General features: G+C 36.3%; 2 protein-coding genes and 1 pseudogene across 4 annotated transcripts in view; 1 reads left to right on the top strand and 2 right to left on the bottom strand.

The window, feature by feature from the left end:
* Positions 1-2,477: 2,477 nt before the first annotated feature.
* On the bottom strand, positions 2,478-8,380 carry LOC109078091 (P2Y purinoceptor 2-like). 2 transcript variants are annotated; one of them, XM_042775714.1, is made up of 2 exons: positions 8,324-8,380; positions 2,478-5,046 (listed from the first exon to the last, which is right to left on the bottom strand). In XM_042775714.1, exon 2 carries the CDS (start codon positions 5,032-5,034, stop codon positions 4,039-4,041), a length of 996 nt encoding a protein of 331 aa, XP_042631648.1. In that variant the 5' UTR covers positions 5,035-5,046; positions 8,324-8,380; the 3' UTR covers positions 2,478-4,038. The 2 variants fall into 2 exon arrangements, with proteins under 2 accessions (XP_042631648.1, XP_042631649.1); XM_042775715.1 differs by having other exon boundaries at positions 8,328-8,380.
* A 2,580-nt stretch (positions 8,381-10,960) lies between these two features.
* Positions 10,961-17,000, bottom strand: LOC109067840 (annotated as a pseudogene).
* Positions 17,001-17,025: 25 nt separating this feature from the next.
* The window catches only part of LOC109063294 (F-BAR and double SH3 domains protein 2-like), an 82,447-nt gene continuing 76,324 nt past the window's right edge, over positions 17,026-23,148 (top strand). For both annotated transcript variants that reach the window (XM_042775713.1, XM_042775711.1), the window contains exons 1-2: positions 17,026-17,249; positions 20,643-20,740. In XM_042775713.1, the coding sequence (XP_042631647.1) occupies positions 17,229-17,249; positions 20,643-20,740 (119 nt within the window). In that variant the 5' untranslated portion in view covers positions 17,026-17,228. The remainder of the gene's footprint in view (positions 17,250-20,642; positions 20,741-23,148) is intronic.

Below are 23,148 nucleotides of genomic sequence, written 5' to 3'. Positions count from 1 at the left end.
ACATTTGTGTTTAAAAAGAGAGAGAAATTAATATTTTATTAATCAAGGCTGCATTACATTTATTAGAAGTAACAGTGAAGACATATAATGTTGGAAAAGATTTCTATTTACTAAATTGTTTAATAAATTTAATAAATGCTGTTCATTATTCTTTCTATTCATCAATGAATCCTGATAAAGGTATCACCATTTCCACAAAAAAAATGTTAAAAAGCAAAAACTGTTTTCAACTGTTTTAAGAATAAGAAATGTAAAATTCTTTTAAAAGAAAAAAATGTAAAAATCAGCAAATCGGCATATTAAAATAATTTCTGAAGGATCATATGACACTGAAGACTGGAGTAATGATACTGAAAATTAAAATTTTTATCATAGGAATAAATTACAATTTACAGTATATTAAAATAGACAACAGTTCTTTTAATTTGTAATGATATTAAAAATATTAATATTTTCTCTGTATTCTTGATTAAATAAATGCAGACCAAAAGAGCAGAAGAGATTTTTATTTGTTTTTCCAAAATTTTTACAAAAACATTATAACGTTTCCAAAATAATTACAAAAAATGAACAAAATTGTAAACTATAGCTTATATGTAAGGGAAACAGGTCAATTTAGCTCAAAGGGAATCATTTAAGATTTTAAAGGGAATTTGAACAGAATCACTGTTTCACGGCTGATCACTGAAATGGCAAGCGATTCATTGAACGAGCCGTATAACATCCAATCTGCACTGGATATTAATATATAGTGAAAACACTATTAACTAGCACAGTAACAAGATAGGCAGTTTAAGACATTAACTTGTGAGCACAAAACACAAGATACTTCTCTTTTCAATATGAATGAGCCTTTATTAGATAAATCTAAGACATATAAACTAATCTAAGATAAGCACACACATTCACACATTCACACAAGTTGCAGGAGGATAGAAAGTTAGGGAAGAATGAGTTTAAGAGAATGAAAATGTAAAAATCCCAAGTTTACAGCAATACGTGAAATTGCATAGACATGAACAACCATCAGTCACTTAATTAACCCTCGCATTGAGTTCCTCAATGAGATTAAAATTATATTAGATAAACCAGTTCAGCTCAGTCTGGAGGTACATTACTTGTGTTGCCTGTGTAACGGGGGTTCCCTTTGTTTTCGTTGAAAAGGGGGTTTCCCAAGGTTGCTGATTGGCTGGAAGTTCAGTATTCATTGAAGTGACGTCTTGGGAAGCCCGTGGTTGGGCGCTGGCTGACGATGCGGAGTTGTGGTGCTAGGAGTTGATTTACAACATCCTGTTGCCTTTCTGTGGAATTCGGCTCCTCATGTTTCAACCATGGTCCTGATCGAATCTTTAATTTGTCTGGTTCAGGTCTGAATATGCTACATATATTGCTTAAATACCATTAATTGGATGCATTTGTGGCCCAAGATGCTGAGATAGGCTTCAACCCCAAGACCCTAAAGAGGATAAGTGGTTTGGATAGTTAATAGATGGATGGATGAACTTCCAAAATTCTTTGACTTGCTTTGATTTTGTTTATATTCTTACTGCTGTTCAGATTAAAAATACCTTTCCATTATCTTTGTTTCTCATTTTGCATCATTATACCTGTGCTAAACCTATGATTATTTATTTATTTTTTTTATTGGCCCTTTTTTTTTTTTTACGGGATCCTCTGTACCAGCCTCAACCATTCATCAAAAGGACTTAAGTAAGTGGGAATTCTTTGAACCACCAGAGGCAGTTTCCACGGGATGAAAAAGGGCATACTAGTGGATGATGGGGGAACTGACATTAATCTGCTGTATTCACTGTATTACACATTTTTGTCAGTTTTTTACTTCAAGTACTGGTGGTTTTGATATTGTCTGTATGGCATGCTGCTCTAACACTAACTAGTCAGAGCTCAGGTACCACCCAAAATGCTGCCATAACCAATCAGAAAAAGTTAAATATATAAAGTCAGCTTATCATAGAGTACTCAGACTTGACAGCGATGATTGATCATGAACCTAATGATTGTAGTGACTTTAAAAAATGATCAATCATTGCTGTAAGGTCTGAGTACTCTAGTACTTGTGCACATGCCTATTAAACACATACACGGTATTGATGTATGATGTATACTGCATTGACGTATACTGTTAATGCAATAAACATTTTAATCATACATCTTGTCACGTCTTGTTACTTCTGGATTTTCTTTTCTTTTTTTATTACTTTATGAACAATCATATTAAAGAAAATATATAGTATGATAAATGTAAGGATATTGATCTGGAAGAAATGGGGTCATAAAAACCTATTCTTCAGTGGTTCTTTGAAGAACCTTTAAAAAGGGTTCTTTGTAGTACCGGAAAAGGTGCTTTATGGCACCAAGAAAAACACTGGTTCTATTAAAAACCTTTCACAAAATGGTTCCTGTAAGAGATTGCCCAGTGGTCAGAGAAAAATAAATACAATCAAGCTGGTCAGATGTTCAGTGAACCCCAAAAAGGTGGTTTATTACCGCAGGGTGGGGACAAATTCCATGGACACATACTGGACTACAAACAAAAACTGTACAAAACAAACTGCAACAATGTGCAAAGTAAGACTACACCAAATAAATACTTTGGTCCAATTTGCAACAGGGTCTCTCCTTGAGTTTTCAACAAACAAGACTGGCATGATAAGCTCCATAGCTCCTTATTTATAAGGGCTAGCTCCCCCTTCAAACTGTACCAAATAAACAAACAAGGTCCATAAATACAATACATTATAGACAGGAGAAAAGAAAATAATAAAACATTACACATACGCAGAAATAACAATCTGCATAAACCCATGGGTACTTAAACACTCCATAAAAAAAGGAAAAAGGAAAAGAAAAGTAAAGAATTGTTCATCCATGTTTGGATCCTAAGGAATGAATGGTGTTAAGCTAAATGCTACATGGTGGTGCTGCGCTCTACAGCGATTAAGTGCATGCACTGAGAAGGGAGAGGTACATATCAACTTGTCTAAGTAAATGGAAGAACATAGTGGAATATGGAAAAACGGTGGTGTTTTCCTTTAAGAGTGTGCTCAAAGTATTCAGTTCTTTAAGAAAAACAATTACTGACCTAAAACTTCTTTGAAGAGTGGTGTATAATGTGCTTTTGCATTTTTAAGTTTAAATGTTTTATAAAATAAATACATAAGAAATTCGCACTTTAAAAATCCACAAAAAACAGTATAAGCTATGGCATTTTCAGTATACTAACACACTATTTTGATCTCACATGCTATTGGACGGATTATATGCAATAACCTGATGATTACCAGGAAAATGTTACATTGACATAAACAATAGGGCTTTTCACACTTTAAATAGTTAATTATGCCGTGTTACACTAGACTTTGAGCATGCCAAATCTAGACGGATAAATGCATAATTCCGAGTCTGATGACTTGGAAGCAGGGTTGCCAGGTCTGCGCAACAAAACCAACCGAGAACTTGGCAACCCTGCTTGGAAGCGCTCTGAGTAGAATGCCACATTGTCATCAAAGAGTTGCACTATTACATGCTCGAAGGCAGCTATTTTTATATCATTTATATTAGCTGCATATTATATAAGTGAGGAATAAATGCTCTCTTCGATCCAACTGATTTTTTTCTGTCACCGTTTGACAGGTAAGGCACACGATTGGGTGTCTGTTGCTAATTCAACCTTGATTCTAAATTAGCTACATATTTTAAATTATTAAGCGCAGTGTGAAAAGTTCTGATTTCCTAAGAAGATCATGGCCAGGATTTCTGCACTGCCTAAAATGTCCAGTTCTGGCATTGTTTTTACACTTGTTAAAGAAGTAATGACACAAAAGTAGTTTGACCAATGGCGTGCAGGCATTGTGCATAATCAACCATTCGTAGCATCCAAGAAGGTGGGATCTACAGAAAACAGTCAAAGCAATGCAACGCAAATACAGCCGGACATTTTAGGCAGTTTAGAAATCCTAGCCAGGATCTTTACGGGTCATTCTATGAAATAAAGACATTTTAAAAAGTCCTGATTTTTTACTGTAATGCTGAAGGGGATTTGTGAGACTTTATTCTTGATTTCTTGTTGATGCTGTTTCTGAAGCTTTGTCCTGCCATGAAGTAGAGGATGGGGTCGATGCAGCTGTTGAGACTGACCAGAGGTCGCGTGACCTTGTAGGCATTGTTGGAGAGTCGTATTATGTTGCAGTCGTGTTTGTCCAGGTAACGGAAGGTGTAGTATATACTGCGGTTCACATGGAAAGGCAAGAAGCACACCATGAAAGCCAGGAGCACAATAATAATCATCTTCACTGACTTCCGTTTGGAGTACTGTGACATTGGTTCTCTGAGAACACTGGGATCAAGAAGTTTCTTCACCATCAGGCCGTTGCAGAACAGCACCACCCCAAACGGTAGGACAAAAAGCAGAAACATCACCACCGTGCTGTAGACCAGAAAGTCATTGAAAAGCTCCTTGATGGTGGTGTCATGACAGACCAGATCATTACCATTATGTCTCACCTGGGAAAAATAAAGAATAGGTGCCTGTAAGATGAGAATGATCACCCATATTCCCACAGAAATCAAACGAGCACGATGGCTGTTCATCCAGTACAAAGAGCGCATCGGGTGGCAGACGCCTAAAAACCGGTGCAGACTGATGGAGCTGAGGAAGAGGATGCTTCCATAGATGTTTGTGTAGAAGAGAAAGCGAATCAGCTTACACATCAGCTCACCGAACGGCCAGTCGTTCTTATCAGCGTAATAGTAGATGAGGAACGGCAGGGTGAGGATGTAAAGCGTGTCACAGACGTTGAGGTTGATCATGTAGATGGTGCTGGGCTTCCAGTGTTTGGTGCGAAACAGGATGATGTACATGGCCGTGATGTTCAACCCCAGACCAAACACAAACACCAAAGTGTAACTCACTGGGAGGAGAATGTACTTGAATTGTTCTTTTAAAGTACAACGGTAGACTTGACTATCATTAGTTCCGGGATCCAGTATTCCAATACTGTTAAGCGTTGCCATTCTGATCTAGATCTGTCAGAGAATAAGACAATGAAATTATACATCATGATACATCATGTCATCATCATATTAATTTACAATGTGATATTGATGTACCTTTCAATATATATGCAAATACAGATTAAAAGCAATATCAGCTAATCCTCTGAATGTATTCTCTGTTATTAAATCAATATTAGCAATAAAATATAAAATATTAACAGTAAAATTATGCTGTTTTATGTTAGAAAGAGGAAATAATGACTAAGCTGCCACACAATAAAAAGCTTTTTTTCTAGTAGTGAATTGGTTAGGGAAATATATATGGATGAATGCCATATAATCTCTCAGGACCATGTTCATGTCATATTTCACCCAAAAAAATAAATAAATGTAATTTATATTTTGCATGAAATTAAGTCTGTCCTTAAGGGATAGTTCACCCAAAAATGAAAATTCTGTCATCATTTACTCAAGTTGTTCCAAACCTGTATGAGGTTCCTTCTTCTGTTGAAATATTTTGAAGGATGTTGGTAACCAAACAGTTTCTGGCAAAATGGAATTTATTGGGGGGGAAATACTATGGAAGTCAGTGACTACTAGCAACTGTTAAGTTACCAACATTTTTCAAAATATCTTCCTTTGTGTTAAGCAGAAGAAAGGAACTTATACGGGCTTGGTGATAACAAAATGTTAAGTTTTTTTATTATTGTAGTTTATTATATTTATACATCAGTGTAGTAGTTTATTATTATTATTATCATTATTATTATTTAATTAGTGCTAGTTTTCAGTATTATATATAGAAATTTTTTTTCCATTATGGAAAAAGTGCTTAAAGGAATAGTTCACCCAAAAATAAAACATTGTTGGAAATGTACCATTTGTCAGGCCATCCAAAATGTAGATGAGTTTGTTTATTCATAGGAACAGATTTGGAGAAATTTAGAATTCCATCATTTGCTCATCAATGGATCCTCTGCAGTGAATGATTGCTGTGAGACTGATAACTGTTTTTGGTTTTTAAACGGTACTTGATCTGTACATATTTATCTCCTAATTCAGACAAGACAACTTTTTCACTATAGAAACGCTTTAAAGCTGCATTCTGTATTTTTTTTTTTTTTTTTTTTGTTATCCAAAATCAATTATTGAGCAAGTACAGTACATAACCAATCAGTATACAAATCTCCTTACCTTAGCCCGATTCACAACGGTAAGCTTGTGATAATGTTTTCTATTTTTAGTGGTTCCGGTCGGTTTCCGCAGGAAATACGAGTTTGCCGCCGTTCGTCTTTGCATCAAAGAAGGATTCCCGGCTAGTATGTTCTATGGTGTGAGTGGATTCTGCAGGTGGCAGATCATTTGTAGCCTCTTCTTACAGAAGCTGGAATAATTAAACTTGTCATTTTAAAACGAGTTCTAAGGAACATTAAAATTGCTTTTTGAGGTTAAAACAATTTCTTTCAATGACATTGGAACAGTATGACAATTAGAGATTAGACTGTACAGAAATTGAAATAATGCTAATACACACTAAAAACACGTAATTAATGTTGATGCAATGTTGATGTTAGCATTAACACTTTAAGAACAAAGTATACAATTAATAATAATTTGTACGGTTTGACATGATCTGAGCTAACTTTGCAACCGTTAGATTTAATCACCTTTGGTAGTGTGATTTAATGTAGAACTTTTTTTTTCTTCAAAGACATTATCTGTAATTCCGAAGTACAGTGAATATCCATACTTGTGGTTGACTGACAACCCACACATAGACCTCAAAACATTAGATTCATCTGCGCTGAGGAATCGTGCAGATGCACAACCAACATAAAGGACATAATTTCGCAAAGAACTGCAATTGCAGGTTTCAAACAGAGATGGCGACAAATAGGCAAAACTTACGGACTGCATGCAGCTAAGTTAAAAACATTTTAATTATGTACTTGTTAACACAAACACGCAGCTTTTCACTTCACAAGACATTAATTGCTGGACTGAATAGGTGTGGATTAATTGTGGATTATTGTAATGTTTTTATCAGCTGTTTGGCTCTCATTCTGATGGCACCCATTCACTGCAGAGCATCCATTGGTGAGCAAGTGACAGAATGCTAAATTTCTCCAAATCTGTTCTGATGAGAAACAAACTCACCTACATCTTGGATGGCCTGAGGGTGAGTAAATTTTCAGGAAATTTTCATTTTGGCTGAACTATTACTTTAAATGAGTAAGTAAGCAAATAAAAATAAAAATATATTGATAATCTCTACCATTCAAGTATTTCATTGCTTCCCAAGCCAGGTCTTGCATAGTACAATAGATCTTGGTGTAGCTTGAATATATGGATGTCATGTTGCAATAGTTAAATGTAACAAGTGCACATCATGGTGTCTGTCTGGGTTCTTATGGTAAACATACACCACACATGTATTTCTCTAAGAGGTGGTAAATGTCCACAAACTGCACACACCCATATTGATACTGTCATGCATATGAAAGCCTACAAATTTTCTTGGAATATTGTTCATAACAGAGCTTTGAAGTCATTTTCAAATTGTTTCTTCCAAACTCAGGGCATGAACAAATGTACAAATTTTAAATACATTTTTCTGCTAATCACACAGTTTAATAGCACTCTCATTTATACCAGAAAATAGCATATCATACAGATCTATGAAGCAAATCATCCACAAAGTATCTTGGAATCCTCCAGAGAATTTCCTAAGAATGTCCTCGGATTATGTTTCAATAACGGCTACTTTTACAAAAAGCCAAGCACTTCCTACACTCTAGCCTTAAAAAAAGTTTGCTTTCTATTTGTATAATTCAACATTTTTCTTTATAAATTATATTATCAAATGCTGACATAACCAAAACTAATCATTTTCTCTAGCATAATTTGATAATTTAGGAAACCTAAAGAATAAATCTGACTGTCTGGAGACTTTCGGACCCCACATACAGTATCAGTTTATAATTCCCCACATACCTTTTAAAGTATAAGATTTTACCAATTTTGGAATTTTACAGTTTAGACTTTCGTCTAATGTAACTGTTTTTTAAGGATGAACTGTTGGTGTTGTAGAGCATTCATTATTTAGATATCACTTTGGATAGAGATATCTTCTAAATGAATAAATGTTGAAAAATATATACCCCACAAACTAACATACCTTTATAGTTTTATCTATGTCCAGATTTGAAAAGTAATCACAGTGAAGTCCAATAAACATTGCTCATTTTTGTAAGTTACACGTTCTGATAAATATGATTGTGGAAAACTAAAAATGTAAGTCACATACTCACGTGTTTTCGGTCGTTTTTTTTTTTTCAGGAATGTCCCCTTGCGCTCTTTATACCTACACAGTGCTGATCTTCCTCTGCCTGATCATGCTGCATTTCTTCATTGTGGGTGGGACTACTCATGTCAACACGCCTCAAGCCTGCTCTCATTGGTCAGAGTGTCAGTCAATGGCCTGTCAATCACTTGGTATGCGAAGAGAACTGGTTTTTTTTTCTTTGCTTGTTTGTTTTAGTGGAAGAAGTTCCAAAAACTCTTCTCATGCCCCTGACTTCCATTGTTTGTGTAAAATTACTCCATTGGTTGAACTATTGCTTTGAAGGTCAAAGCAATGAAACAAAACAGACTTTGTTTGGAATGGAACTGCAGAATATACTGCCAGCTATTTTAATAAAGGGTGTGTAAATCAGAATGCATTATAAACAGTAACAGTGGCACATCTGATTGACCACCCCATGCTACCGTAAAATTTCATTTGCTGCTGGCAGTTTGATGACATTTCATTACACCTTATAAGAAGTATTTATTCTGACGTGTGGTGGCACTGCACATTGTTAATTTATTAACATTGAATATCAAGAGAATATTAATATTGGTTGCAAGATACAGAAGAGTAAGTTTAAAGGTGGTCGCACACTGCATGAGAAGCGCAGAGCTGTTTCTAAATCCTGAGGCACCACCAAAGCCGCTTTAAGTCACTTTACATGGCGCCCATCTTTGAAACTCCTCTCCGGCAGATACTTCAGTCATGCAAGATCTTTTTGAATGGGGAAACATTCTTTAAAGCTGTTCACCAAGCTTATGATAAAATTTCAGATTTCAAATCACCATTGAAATCTGACAACAAATATCTCGTAAATGTTATTTGTTATGCTCTAATTAGCGTTAAAAAAAAAATGTTAAAAGTAATTTCAGGCTAAACCAGCCCTTGTGCAATCAGAAATGTGCATGCGCTTCTAAGGGCACCTGCAGTTATGCAATGACTTTTCCAATTAGCAACTGACTCTTCCACCATATTGCATGTTGGATTTTCTCCCATTCATAAAGTGTTCATAAAGAGTGCACAGTCTCTGTGCTGTATATCTAAAGTATTTGGCACCACTCACATTGTTTTCTGTTAAATTGCATTATATTTGTCTCACAATGTTAGTTTCTTGAACGTGTACGAAAGTAGTCACTGTGTAACTTATTGTTAGTGTTTTGCTTCAGTTAGAGAGACAATACATAGGGCCTACAGTACATCCATGTGCTACTGTAGTAATACAAGCAAGTTACAGAGTAGGAATGTTTAGCTAATGCTGGGTTTGTTAGCTAGATTAGTGTTTAGCTAAATTTAAGTAAAATGGCTGGTACTTTAAGGTACAAAAGCAAAAAGATGCATCTTTGTAACTTATTGACGCCAAAAATTGTAGGCTACAACACTTTAAAGGTACATGTTTTAAAAGTGTACCATCCCAGTGACAGTTTTATACCTTTATCTCTGAGAGTGCAGGATGGAAAGAGATACAGTACAACTTCAAACAATAGTCTTTTAAGAAAACGTGTTTTGTTTGAAACATTTCGATTAGAGAGAGAAGGGAAAAAATGAAATTTCTTAATAAATTGACAGTTTTTATTTTACAAGTTAGTGCAAACCATGGAACACAACAAAATTTTTAGCATCTGCTTAAATCTAAGTAACAAATTCATTTAAACTTCACCCTTAAACAGCTACATCAACATCTTTAAAACGTGCTAGTTTAACATATTATACAATACTGCTATTGTATGTTCAGAACGACAGTAAGTGACCTGAAAGGAAAAAATCTCCGTAGAAGACAGTTCATATTTTGGTTAATGTAGTTTAATTTGAAATTGTTTGGCACTAGCAATGCCAAAGTCATGGGTTCAGAGTCCAGTGAAAGCATATATAACCTTGAACGTGCACACTACTTACAGTAGTTACTTATATGAGGTATTTATTGATTTTCTTGGTATTTAAACCACATGATGTACAGTTTTCTTATATTCATATGTTAATTTTCTTGAAAACTATAAACAGGTCTTGCCCTACACAACCTGTATTTGACCAAGTATAGCCTACTGATTGACTATGTGCATCCTAAATCCCTATTCTTTTACAACAACATATATATATATATGTATATATATATAATTTTTTTTTTTTTACTTTGCATAAGTACAAAACTTGATTGTAAACGATAACAAATAGATTTTTTTTCTTAGATTTTTTTCAGATATTACTGCAATGAATATAAAACTATAAATCATATACCCCCATTATTGGTTTCAACACTTTAAACAATTAGACATCAAATGAAATGTTATTTATTTTCAACCTCTCCTTTACCATTAATATAATTGTTAATGAATTTACTGACATGCAGCTTTCCCTGATGGACTTTATTTGTTATTTTAATATTATTTACAAAGAATAAGACTATTAATATTATGAATTACCTATTATTTTTATATTTTCTTTATTTATCTATAGTTTTTATTTTTATTTTAGTTTTTAGTCATTTTGTTATGTTTAAATATTTCTATTTAGCTTTAATTTATTTTTATTTTCAGTTCTAGTTTTAGAAATTGTAGTATTTCAAATGAAACATTTAATTCAATTTAATTTAATTTCACTTTCAAGTTTCTAATCTTTATATTTTATTTCACCTTTATTTCAGTTAACGATTTTTAATAGTTTTACTTTCAGTTTTAGCTAAGAATAACAAAACTGGCTTGACCTGCTGATTAAAGGCATGTAAAGACAGCTCTAGCTGATTTGAACAGTATCCTGGAACTGAACCAAATTTTAGTGAAATTCCATTACTAACCTTCCTTACACAACTTTTCATAAACACTTAATTAGCATATTCCCATGAATCCTCAAGCACAGTGTCAGTTTGCAAGGTTTCCAAACAGATGCAGAGTTTGGAACTTCACCACCATTATGCAGTATGAATAGAACGCAGCACGTTCTCTAGTCAAAGAGCAGATATATTTAACCATATGGTCCTTCACATTCTATAAAACGTCTTTTAGAAGGGTCACAAAGTCTTTCCATTTATACAACACCAAATGGTTCCTTGTTAGGAGCTCCAGAGACTCCAAGAAGTCCAGAGATTCCAAATGAACTGTTAATTCCATCAATATTGATCACAGTCTTGTATTATGGGTAATTTCCCCGGAGTGACGCCCTTGACCACAAACTCTTTCAGAGAGGTTGAGAGTGATTTCCTGTTTTCAGATCTTGCTTTACTTTTCTTGTTCTTGTTGCAGCTTCTGAAGCCCTGTCCTGCCATGAAGTAAAAGATGGGGTCGATGCAGCTGTTGGCACTGGCCAGAGGTCACATGACCTTGTAGGCCATGTTTGCATCCTCCAGCATCAAGCAGCTCACATGTTTGTCCAGGTAACAGAAGGTGTAGCATATACTGCGGTTCACGTGAAAAGGCAAGAAGCACAACATGAAAGCCAAAAGCACAATAATAATCATCTTCACCGACTTCTGCTTAAAGTGTTGTGACATTTGACCGCCACCAATACCGGGTTCCTGAAGTTTCTTCACCATCAGGCCGTTGCAGACCAGCACCACCCCAAACGGTAGGACAAAAAACAGGAACATCACCACCGTGCTGTAGACCAGAAAGTCATTGAAAAGCTCCTTGATGGTGGTGTCATGACAGACCAGATCATTACCATTATGTCTCACCTGGGAGAAATAAAGAATCGGTGCCTGTAAGATGAGAATGATCACCCATATTCCCACAGAAATCAAACGAGCACGATGGCTGTTCATCCAGTACAAAGAGCGCATCGGGTGGCAGACGCCTAAAAACCGGTGCAGACTGATGCAGCTGAGGAAGAGGATGCTTCCGTAGAGGTTTGTGTAGAAGAGAAAGCGAATCAGCTTACACATCAGCTCACCGAACGGCCAGTCGTTCTTATCAGCGTAATAGTAGATGAGGAACGGCAGGGTGAGGATGTAAAGCGTGTCACAGACGTTGAGGTTGATCATGTAGATGGTGCTGGGCTTCCAGTGTTTGGTGTGAAACAGGATGATGTACATGGCCTTTCAATCCCGACCAAACACAAACGCCAAAGTGTAACTCACCGGGAGGAGAATGTACTTTAAGTTTTCTTCGGTCTTACAGTCATCATGATTGCTGACATTCATTGTGTTTGTGTTGTTAAAAATTGGCATTCTGATCCAGATCTGTCAGAGAAAAAGACAAAGAAATCAATCGTATCTGAGGAACATGATATGAGATTCAGGACGGAGGGGACAAAATATACAAATTATAGACAGGTATATAAAATATGACTAGCTATCAAACTAGCAATGTTTAATCAGTTAAAATGTATGAGATTGATACAATTTGGATTTATTGATGATAAATATATAAACCTGGTTGTTGTGCATTTAAGTTAGAATTTAATAGACATTTTATAAATGTCAGCATGCACTGGCTAGAATATATCAGCATACAAGCATTTCTTGAACTTTGCTGTTAACTGAGTGTTTCCAGTTGTTTTTCAAAGCCCAGTGCAGAAAATGAGTTTTTAAAAGTATCACTAAATGGTTGTTCTGGTAGTCACACACCCCTTACTGTGCTTTCAGTGATGACACAGACCAACACATATCGATCAGTGCACTGGATAAAACCATAAAGTAGCTAACTCACTAAAAATTTCCTCAGAATTTCATCCAATATTTGTCATCAATCATATCAGCATCTAATGACATTTGATGTGACTTGAACAAAGCTATTAGACATCTTGACCGTTTTAAGTTAAACAGATTATACATTTTATGAATGCATAATTTAGTTACTCTCTCTTTGGATTGATTTTGATTGTTTTATTTTATCATTAACAATCTTTTTAAAGTGCAAGCTCAATATAAAAAACGGTAATGCATTTTATACTGATGTTAAAGAATCATCATTTACACATGCAAAATGAAAAGCAACTCACACAGATGCTTTCAGTGGTTCCTTCAGCAATGTAACTAACAGTTGTGCCTCCTTTCAGTTTGCTTACCTACACAGACCTGCAGTGCCTCTGCCTGTTTATTCTGCGTATATCAGCTGTGGGTGTGTTTACATGCCTCAGCATGCTCTCATAGGCCATGGTATCAGCAAATAATATGTAAATCATTCTGGAAGCCTCACACAGTCACTTTAAAGAAATAATTCCACAAAAGTCTAAAATGTGCTTAAGATGTGCTCACACTCCACTGAAAAAGTCCATCTCCTGTTGTCCTCTCACATCAAAATCCACCCTCATTTTTGTTTAGAGCTGTTTTGGCTTGTAAACGGTGCTTGATCTGTACCGATTTCTCTCCTGATTCAGACGAGATGACTGGAGAAAGCAATATTATGGATTATGGATATTTTGGCCAGAAGCAATGGTTTGAAGTTAAAAGTGATGGACTTGTTTCTTAGAAACACACAGCTTTTGCTTCACAAGACATTAATTGATGGACTGGAATGGAGTGGTGTGGATTACTTGTGGATTATTGTGATGTTTTTATCAGCTGTTTGGATTCTCATTCTGACGGCACCCATTCACTGCAGAGGATCCATTACTGAGCAAGTGATCTGTTCCCAAGAAGAAACAAACTCATCTACAAACCCGATTCCAAAAAAGTTGGGACACTGTACAAATTGTGAGTAAAAAAGGAATGGAATAATTTACAAATCTCATAAACTTATATTTTATTCACAATAGAATATAGATAACATATCAAATGTTGAAAGTGAGACATTTTGAAATGTCATGCCAAATATTGGCTTGTTTTGGATTTCATGAGAGCTACACATTCCAAAAAAGGTAGCAAAAAGAGGCCAGAAAAGTTAAATGTACATAAAAGGAACAGCTGGAGGACCAATTTGCAACTTATTAGGTCAATTGGCAACATGATTGGGTATAAAAAAGAGCCTCTCAGAGTGGCAGTGTCTCTCAGAAGTCAAGATGGGCAGAGGATCACCAATTCCCCTAATGCTGCGGCGAAAAATAGTGGAGCAGTATCAGAAAGGAGTTTCTCAGAGAAAAATTGCAAAGAGTTTGAAGTTATCATCATCTACAGTGCATAATATCATCCAAAGATTCAGAGAATCTGGAACAATCTCTGTGCATGAGGGTCAAGGCCAGAAAACCATACTGGATGCCCATGATCTTCGGGCCCTTAGACGGCACTGCATCACATACAGGAATGCTACTGTAATGGAAATCACAACATGGGCTCAGGAATACTTCCAGAAAACATCGTCGGTGAACACAATCCACCGTGCCATTCGCCGTTGCTGGCTAAAACTCTATAAGTCAAAAAAGAAGCCATATCTAAACATGATCCAGAAGCGCAGGTGTTTTCTCTGGGCCAAGGCTCATTTAAAATGAACTGTTGCAAAGTGGAAAACTGTTCTGTGGTCAGACGAATCAAAATTTGAAGTTCTTTTTGGAAAACTGGGGCGCCATGTCATCCGGACTAAAGAGGACAAGGACAACCCAAGTTGTTATCAGCGCTCAGTTCAGAAGCCTGCATTTCTGATGGTATGGGGTTGCATGAGTGCGTGTGGCATGGACAGCTTACACATCTGGAAAGGCACCATCAAGTGCTGAAAGGTATATCCAAGTTCTAGAACAACATATGCTCCCATCCAGACGTCGTCTCTTTCAGGGAAGACCTTGCATTTTCCAACATGACAATGCCAGACCACATACTGCATCAATTACAACATCATGGCTGCGTAGTACTGTAGGCCAGCCTGCAGTCCAGATCTTTCACCCACAGAAAACATTTGGCACTCCATAAATAGGAAGATGCGACAAAGAAGACCTAAGACAGTTGAGCAACTAGAAGCCTGTATTAGACAAGAATGGGACAACATTCCTATTCCTAAACTTGAGCAACTTGTCTCCTCAGTCCCAGACGTTTGCAGACTGTTATAAAAAGAAGAGGGGATGCCACACAGTGGTAAACATGGCCTTGTCCCACAACACAACACACACACCAAGCTTTGCATTTTAACATGTTTCAGAATAGTGCCCTTGGCGAGAACCCTAAAGAGTCTGGCAAAGGAGAAAGGCATATGCTAATTATCAATAATTAACGTCTTGCCCAACAGTACAGTGAGGAAAAATTCACACAGCCCGAAAGAAACTGGAAATATAATCGTTCAGGGAACTTGAATAAAACCATAGTTTAGATGTTAACACGTGAAGCCTATTGCTTGGTTCCCTGATAAACCATTATACAGTCCAAATACAAGAAAATATTCTGAACACTAGCAAACTTAATAAAAATGCAAAAAAAAAAAAAACACAAAAAACAGTAAAGCATCTGAGACCCTCACAGTTCCAGCACAAAAACAAAACAGGCTTCATCAGATTTGTATCTTTCCTCTGTGACTGTGTTACTGTGAAGGAAAGAAAGAATGACAAGGTGTTGGATTGTTGTCGTACTTGCCTCACTAATCTGTAATTATTACCCTTCACAAGCAGAGTTATGAACCTGGGCTAAACTATATATGGTCAGTCTCTGCACGTACAATGATTGGGCACACTTGACTGAATTTATGTTTCTGATGATCTTAAAAACCTTAAAATGTACAAACTTAAATGGCAGATTATGTATACATTTCTTTAAAAAAATTACTAAAAATAAAATTGAAGGATGATCAGTTGACAAGTGAACAGAATCTTCAACAGATGCTTCAAAAGTGTCCCAAGATGCACCTCATATAGAACCGCCATCTAGACAAAGAAGCAACTCAAATATAGGATATAGATTGTGTCACATGATTTGATCATTATATAGCTCATTTATTATATAAAGTCATTATACAGACTTCAGATTTTTCATTACTCTATCATGTAGAAAATAGTCATAATAAAGACTGAGTAGTGGTTTTGACTGTTCTTTCATTAATTTCTTCCCTTGTGACAACTAGCCCCGGCCTGTTCAGATAGATTTACACTGTGGAAAAAGTCAAAAGATCACTGTCTGTGATACATTAATAGGAGGTTCATCATGGTATTGGAATCCATTTTATGAGATTCTTACATCTGATTATTGTTAAGTAACATCCAGTGAAATTTACAGGATTTTATACGATCTTTATTGCAAATACACAAGACACAAGTTTAAGGACCTTTATGACACATTCCAAGAAAAATCAAATAAAACCTTTGGAGGTGTAACCTCATGTTTTGCTTTATGGCTTTATATGTCGGTGCTACAGATGTTTTATAGCCTACATTCCAAAACTGTTTGTCTAATTATTTTACGCATTTGATATCTGTTTTACCGAATTCTACAGTCGAAAATTCATTTTGCACCTCTTTCCGAAGTACATCCAAATTTGTTTTATTTTCATCCTCTGGATAAAGAATCACTAGGATTGAGAAATATACTAACTTTACTATGGCAAAGGCCTAGTTTATGAATAGTAATGAGCTCTATTCGCCGTTGGCGCATTCTGGAACTGTCCAATCACGTCACTTCATTAATATTAAAATAAGCCGCTGACCGTTGCCCACTCACCAACGTAAGCCAATCAGGTTCGCCAAGTGAGCGAACGTCCCGTTACGTAATTAATATTCAGGACCTAAGCCTTCCCCGTAGTAAGGTTCGTGCAGCGGTGTTCGGTGTGTCCGGTCCGGGGCGCTGTCGGGCTGGATTTTACGGTTGGAGACTCATCTTTGGAGGCATATTCTTCTCTCTTTCATTACTTTCTCCCTTGATCCGCAGTGTTTGTTAAGCGTCTGCCCGACTGGACCTGCTTCATCATGGCCGTCTGAATTTAGATCCGAATCCCGGTCTGCTCCCCTTTTCTCAACCATCTCTCCCGATCGCAGTGGGAATCATTTCTGTGGGATATTACTTCATTTGCGCCAATGTTCAAACATGCAGCCTCCGCCAAGAAAGGTAAGAAACCAGCGTTGGAGCAACGTGTGTTTTTGAAAAAAATGTGATTTTTTACATTTCCCGAAGTTGCAACTTTGTATCCAGCCGCGGTTTGTTTTGAAACAATGTATCAAGAGTTTTCTAGATCGGTCCTGTTTTTATTGTTGTTTTTCAAGCGGCAGCGGTTGTAAATAATCCCGAAATTCAGCAGGTCATTTTCTAGAGACGAAAGATGAGTGTTTTAGGCTGATTTGCCCTCAGATAACGGTTAAACCCTGCAGCCACGAGAGTCGTCTTGTGTGTTTTTACACCGATTGGACCGAGTCACAACGCTTTTGTCAAATAGACGGATCACCGATCATTATTCTCACCCTAAAGTCTGACATTGTGTTACACATCTCGCTTAAATGTGTCCTGATGTCATGCACATGAGGGAGAGATGAGTTTAAATTCATATATCCTGCAGAAAGCTGTGTTTCTGTGTCCCTCAGAGGTGACAGCAGAGGTGTTGGGTTTCAAACTCACGTCCCACAGGCTGTATGGAGGAATGTGAAATTACTACGCGAAACCGTTGTATTCTATCATTCCGCACACATGTATGCACTGTAATCCTCAAAGCATTGCATAAGAGTGTAAAATCCATAAAGGTGACGTCTGACTCTTTGCAGCTGCTTTGTCTTGTGAAGAGAAGGATGGCAGATAGCATGTAGCACACGTTTACCCCACAATAACCCTCTTATTTTGGCTAAACGATGTTTTAAAATGCAAATATTTAACAAAGATGCGTTTGCTTTGCGCTGATAATATTTCCTTTCTTTTGAATGCACAGTAAAATGACGTCTAGCGCTTTCTATAGGTATGCAGGACACAGGATAGGCTACAGTATATGGTTTGTATAAATCATAGGTTAAATGTGAGATTAAAAGGTGCATGTGCTGGACAGACTGTAAATGTGTCTTTCAAACCAAAAATCGGATTTGATCTGTGTCTGGCATCAGTGTGGACATTTCCACAACAAAGATCTGAGTAAATGCCTGGAAAATGTGCTGTTCTGTTGATGCACTGTTGTTTTCCTCTGACGCAAATGCTGCTGGGAATGTTTCCTCCATCTCGGAGTAATAATGCTTCACCTGTACAGCTCAAAGTGTTGATGAGAGCCGTGCAGCCGGCTGTCAAACCATGTGTTATGCTGCAGCTTGTAACAATGTGTCCTGCTGATGCTGGTAGGGTTGGATACCGGGGCGTTCTGTATTATTTTCCATCCTCCTTGCCTTTAACCTTTAGGGAGTTGTTACAGAACCAATTATCTCCTCACCTGCAAGTGGAGACCTTCTGTTGTAATTAACAGCTGCTCCCCAGATATTAGTTAACCTGCCCAGGCTCATTGGTCTGGTCCTGTTGTTTTTTTGTAGCTGAGTATTACCTTCTTTGTTGTTACGTTTGGTTCAGGTTCCAGTACCTGTTATTGAACCCAGACATTGAGGAGAATGTGTTCATCTTAATTGTTTTAAGAGAATAGTAAACTGAGAACTTACCCTCATGCCATCCATGATGTAGAAGAGTTTGTTTCTTCATCAGAACAGATTTGGAGAAACGTAACATTCCATCACTTGCTCAGCAATGGATGCTCTGCAGTGAATGGGTGCCATCAGAATGAGAGTCCAAACAGCTGATAAAAACATCACAATAATCCACACCACTCCAGACCAGCAGTTAACATATGGAGAAGCAAATATCTGTGTGTTTGTACGAAACACATCCATTATTAAGATGTTTTCATCAGCTGTTTGGACTCTCATTCTGACGGCACCCATTCACTGCAGAGGATCCATTAGTGAGCAAGAGATTTAATGCTACATGAAGAAACAACTTGTCTACATCTTGGAAGGCCTGAGGGTGAGTACATTTCCAGTAAATTTTCATTTTTGGGTGAACTATTCCTTTAACTCATAAATTAGTTGTTATCAATGCCATATTTCCTATAATCAAGATTATTTTACAGAGTCCTGGGTGGTTGCGCCACATAGTCATTCCAGCACCGAGTTATTTATGAGCTTAATTAATGTTGATTCATAATGGAAGGGTTCTTTATCATTCCACGACTTTCACTTCCACATACTTCAGGATGTGAGTGGTTAAAGGTCTTAAACGAAACCATCACCTGTGTCTTTATTGTTGACCTCAAAGCATTTAGGTTTGCAACTTCCTGTAGATAAACCTAAAATGATTTTCTTTCATGTCACTGATATGACACTACACTCTGCCAATAAATAACCTTTATTTTTATTCAATGGTTCCTCTAACAAACATACCATTTCATTATAGTGGAAATGCATTCTTTATATTATTATAAAGTTCTTCACACTAAGAAAATATGTTTTTTTTTAAGAACTGTTCACTGAAAGTTTTTTTTTTTTTTTGTCATCGCTGCGAAACCCCCTTTTGATACCTTTATTATTAAGAGTGTAACCCTTACAAAACACAGGTATTTTTGGACAGAATACTATGGTATGTGAGGATTTGCTCTTTCATTACCATGATATGTTCTAAAGGTGTGGCTTACACATATCTCATAAGTTTGCTGATTAAGTTCATAAATTCCCTTTAGATTCCATTAAATGTGGAATATTAGGATGTCATGCCAGAAAGCAATTCCTATCATGCTAAATAACACATTTTTCTCTTAACTGTTTTGATAAAATCATTTAATCTTATTCAGTCAACATAACGTGGAAACATTTGAGACATTTTACATACTTCAGTATTAATTTTAGGATGATAAGATCTCTTCAGAAATGTCAATGTCAGCAGAAATATGTGAATCTGTTTTTAATTTTGCTACAGTTTTTATTTTTAGTTTCAGTTGATGTAATAATGTGAGTTTTTAATTACTATTGTATGCTAAAAACGTACAGCACTTAACACAAAGCATCATCATTGTTAGTCCAGGTCAGTTAGATCAGGTTTGTGTTTGCTCATCTTATAGTTTAGACTATTGAAAAACCATATTTAATGTCTATATTAATCTAAACTATAAGATGAGCAGTACTGTATTGTGTAACATAGAATAGTTTAAAGCTGAAGCGTGTTACTTTCACACATTGAGTGTCAAAAAAATAACTTTTCAAACAGGTCCTGGGTCAGGAAAAAGGTTTAATATATAACAAAAAATGACACAGATATTTTTTTATAGAAGGAATTGACCTTAAAACTGTGTCTGTCTGTTCTGTTCGAGTTTGATTAGTGGGAATTTTGCTGTTGTTGTTTGGAAGGATTGTGAATTTGTCAGCGTGTCTCGTACAGTTGACTGGAGCTGGAAAGCAATAATGAGCTCATGTGGGACATTGTGTGTGTTTGTGCAGCCTGCATGTGCCATCCTCTTCCTCACTTCTAATAATGTCGTCCGCTCTTCAGGTAAAAGTGACACAGGAATTGAAGAACACACATACGGAGCAGCTCGGCCGCCTGCATCTCAAACACCAGACGGAATGTGATTTATTGGAAGATATGAGGTAAGGCTTTAAGTTAAAACACTGCCTAAAACACACACACATCTATAAAAACAAATGAATAAAACAGGCCGCAGAAAAAAAGAGAAAAAAATTCTCCCCATTTTTGAAGAACAAACACAGTAGCGGGATGTGACGAAGGCATTTCCTTTGGACTTCCTGCTCGCGGGCCAGTCGTTCCCACAGCTGGAAATCATAACTGTGCGGCTTTTCTCTTTTTTTCCCTCCTGTTTTTTCTCTCCTTGTCTTCTCTTAAAAGGGATTGCGGGCTGTTTCAGAGCAGGGGGAGGGAGTCGTGTTAAAACCGCTGCGTTTGGACACAGAATTTATGCACGTCTTGAGCTTGTATGTGTTTGTACATGCTTACGGGTGTTTAAGAAGATATTTGACAGTGGCACACCCTCACAAGGGAGCTGAAGACGAAAACTGCAGTGCAATAGTAATCTGCTGCAGAGCCTATTTTGGTGTGTGTTTGTGTTATAGAGTGAAAAGAAGTGTCCAAAAGAGATCGCGAGAGAGGGTCAGGATAGGTTAAACTGTATATTTTAACAAGTGATTAGTTGACGGACTGTCTGACAGACTAGTCTAATTTAAGGGTGAATGTGTAATTTAGTTTTTGCTAATAAAAGTGCAAAAATAATTTAAAATAATAGTTTTTAAACTGGTTTTCTAAACACCTCTCCTATTTGCATTAGAATTTTTTTATTGCAAATTATATATAAAAAAAAGTGTGCATACTGTATTTTCCAGAATATCCAGAAAGTCACATTTTTAATAATTTGAAACATGTTGCGACTTAAAAGCGACTTGTATACTTATATAACAGGTGCTTCACTCTGTGTCATACTGTATAGCTTTACCTTTATTCACAATAAAGGTATTGCTTAATTAAAACATCTGATTCTTAAATTTAGTAATCTGTATGTCATACCTTCTGTTTGGAGAAAGGACAAACTTTATTGCATGTAAATTCTGCCAGCATTTATCTCTGCATCTTTGCAGAGAACAGCTCGCAGCACACTTTAAAGGATAAGTTCACTTCCAGAATAAAAATTTCCTGATCACTTACTCACCCCCGTGTCATCCAAGCTCTGTCTTCAGTCACAAAGAAATGAAGGTTTTTGAGGAAAACATTCCAGGCTTTTCTCCATATAATGGACTTCAATGGGGACCAACGGGTCTTATCTAGCAAAACGATCTGTCTTCTTAAAAAAATCTAAATTTATATACTTTCTAACCACAAATGCTCATCTTGCATTAGCTCCGCGATGTACTCCACTATATGGAGAAAAATCCTGGAATGTTTTCCTCAAAAACCTTCATTTCTTTGTGACTGAAGACAGCTCTTGGATGACATGGAAGTGAGTAAATGATCAGGAAATGTTTATTTTGGAAGGGAACTTATCCTTTAGTAGCTTTATGCCTCATAGCCAAAGACCTTCAGCTGGTGTTTCTGCTGTCCCCGACTACAGGCAGAAAAGAAGACAAAAAATAGTGAGACATGAAAGTCAGTCAAGGCGTGAGTCAGCTAACCATCTGGAATCCTGCTGAATGTGCAGATCTCTAGCTTCTGCTAGTGATGATGCCGCGCACTCCATCAATAACCTTAGTCAGGCTAGACGCCATATTTAAAGGTGATGCTTGTAATTATTTATGCTATGAAAATGCTCGTTTTAATGTGCAGAAAACTGCAAATGAAAAATAAACATTTATCTTTTTTTTTTTTTTTTTTTTTTTTTTTTTTTTTTTTTGAGGCATGTCAACTTTGTCTCATCTAATTTTGAATCAGTCTTTGCCCGAATAATGGAAGTTAAAGATGGAAGGGAAGGTTGAAATGCATGAAAACCCATTTGGAAACTTTGTTTTTAAAGTCTTAATTTTTGCAATATCGTTTGATGTCACCACACTTTACCTTCAATTTGATGTGAAAATGAGGCTGTGAAATATAGAAATACAGTCTGATTAAGATCTCAAACTGTCCAAGATCATGTCATAGTTTTTATGTTGACTTAAAATTAGTATATATATATATATATATATATATATATATATATATATATATGTATAATATAAAATTTTCTTATGGAAGTCCATTTTTGCCACAGAATAAAAAAAAATATACATAATTACAACTTTTTATCTTTCAGTTATAATTTTTTTTCTCGCAATTCTGAGCTTATGTTTTACAATTCTGACTTTTTTCTTGCAATTCTGACAAAAACTGCAAGATATCAACTTGTGAAATGTGAACTTGAGGTGCTGATTTGCAATTGTGAGTTTATAAAGCATATTGGACGAAGAAAAGTCTGAATTGTGAGCAATTTAAATTTGCAATTGCAAGTCAAAATTGTGAGATGTAAACTTGGAAAAAGTGTTGACTTTTCAATTAATGCAAAGGAGTGGACTTTACT

The sequence above is a fragment of the Cyprinus carpio genome, chromosome A18, assembly GCF_018340385.1.
Source record: "Cyprinus carpio isolate SPL01 chromosome A18, ASM1834038v1, whole genome shotgun sequence".
Classification (NCBI taxonomy): Eukaryota; Metazoa; Chordata; class Actinopteri; order Cypriniformes; family Cyprinidae; genus Cyprinus; species Cyprinus carpio.
This window is presented reverse-complemented; position numbering and strand designations above follow the sequence as displayed.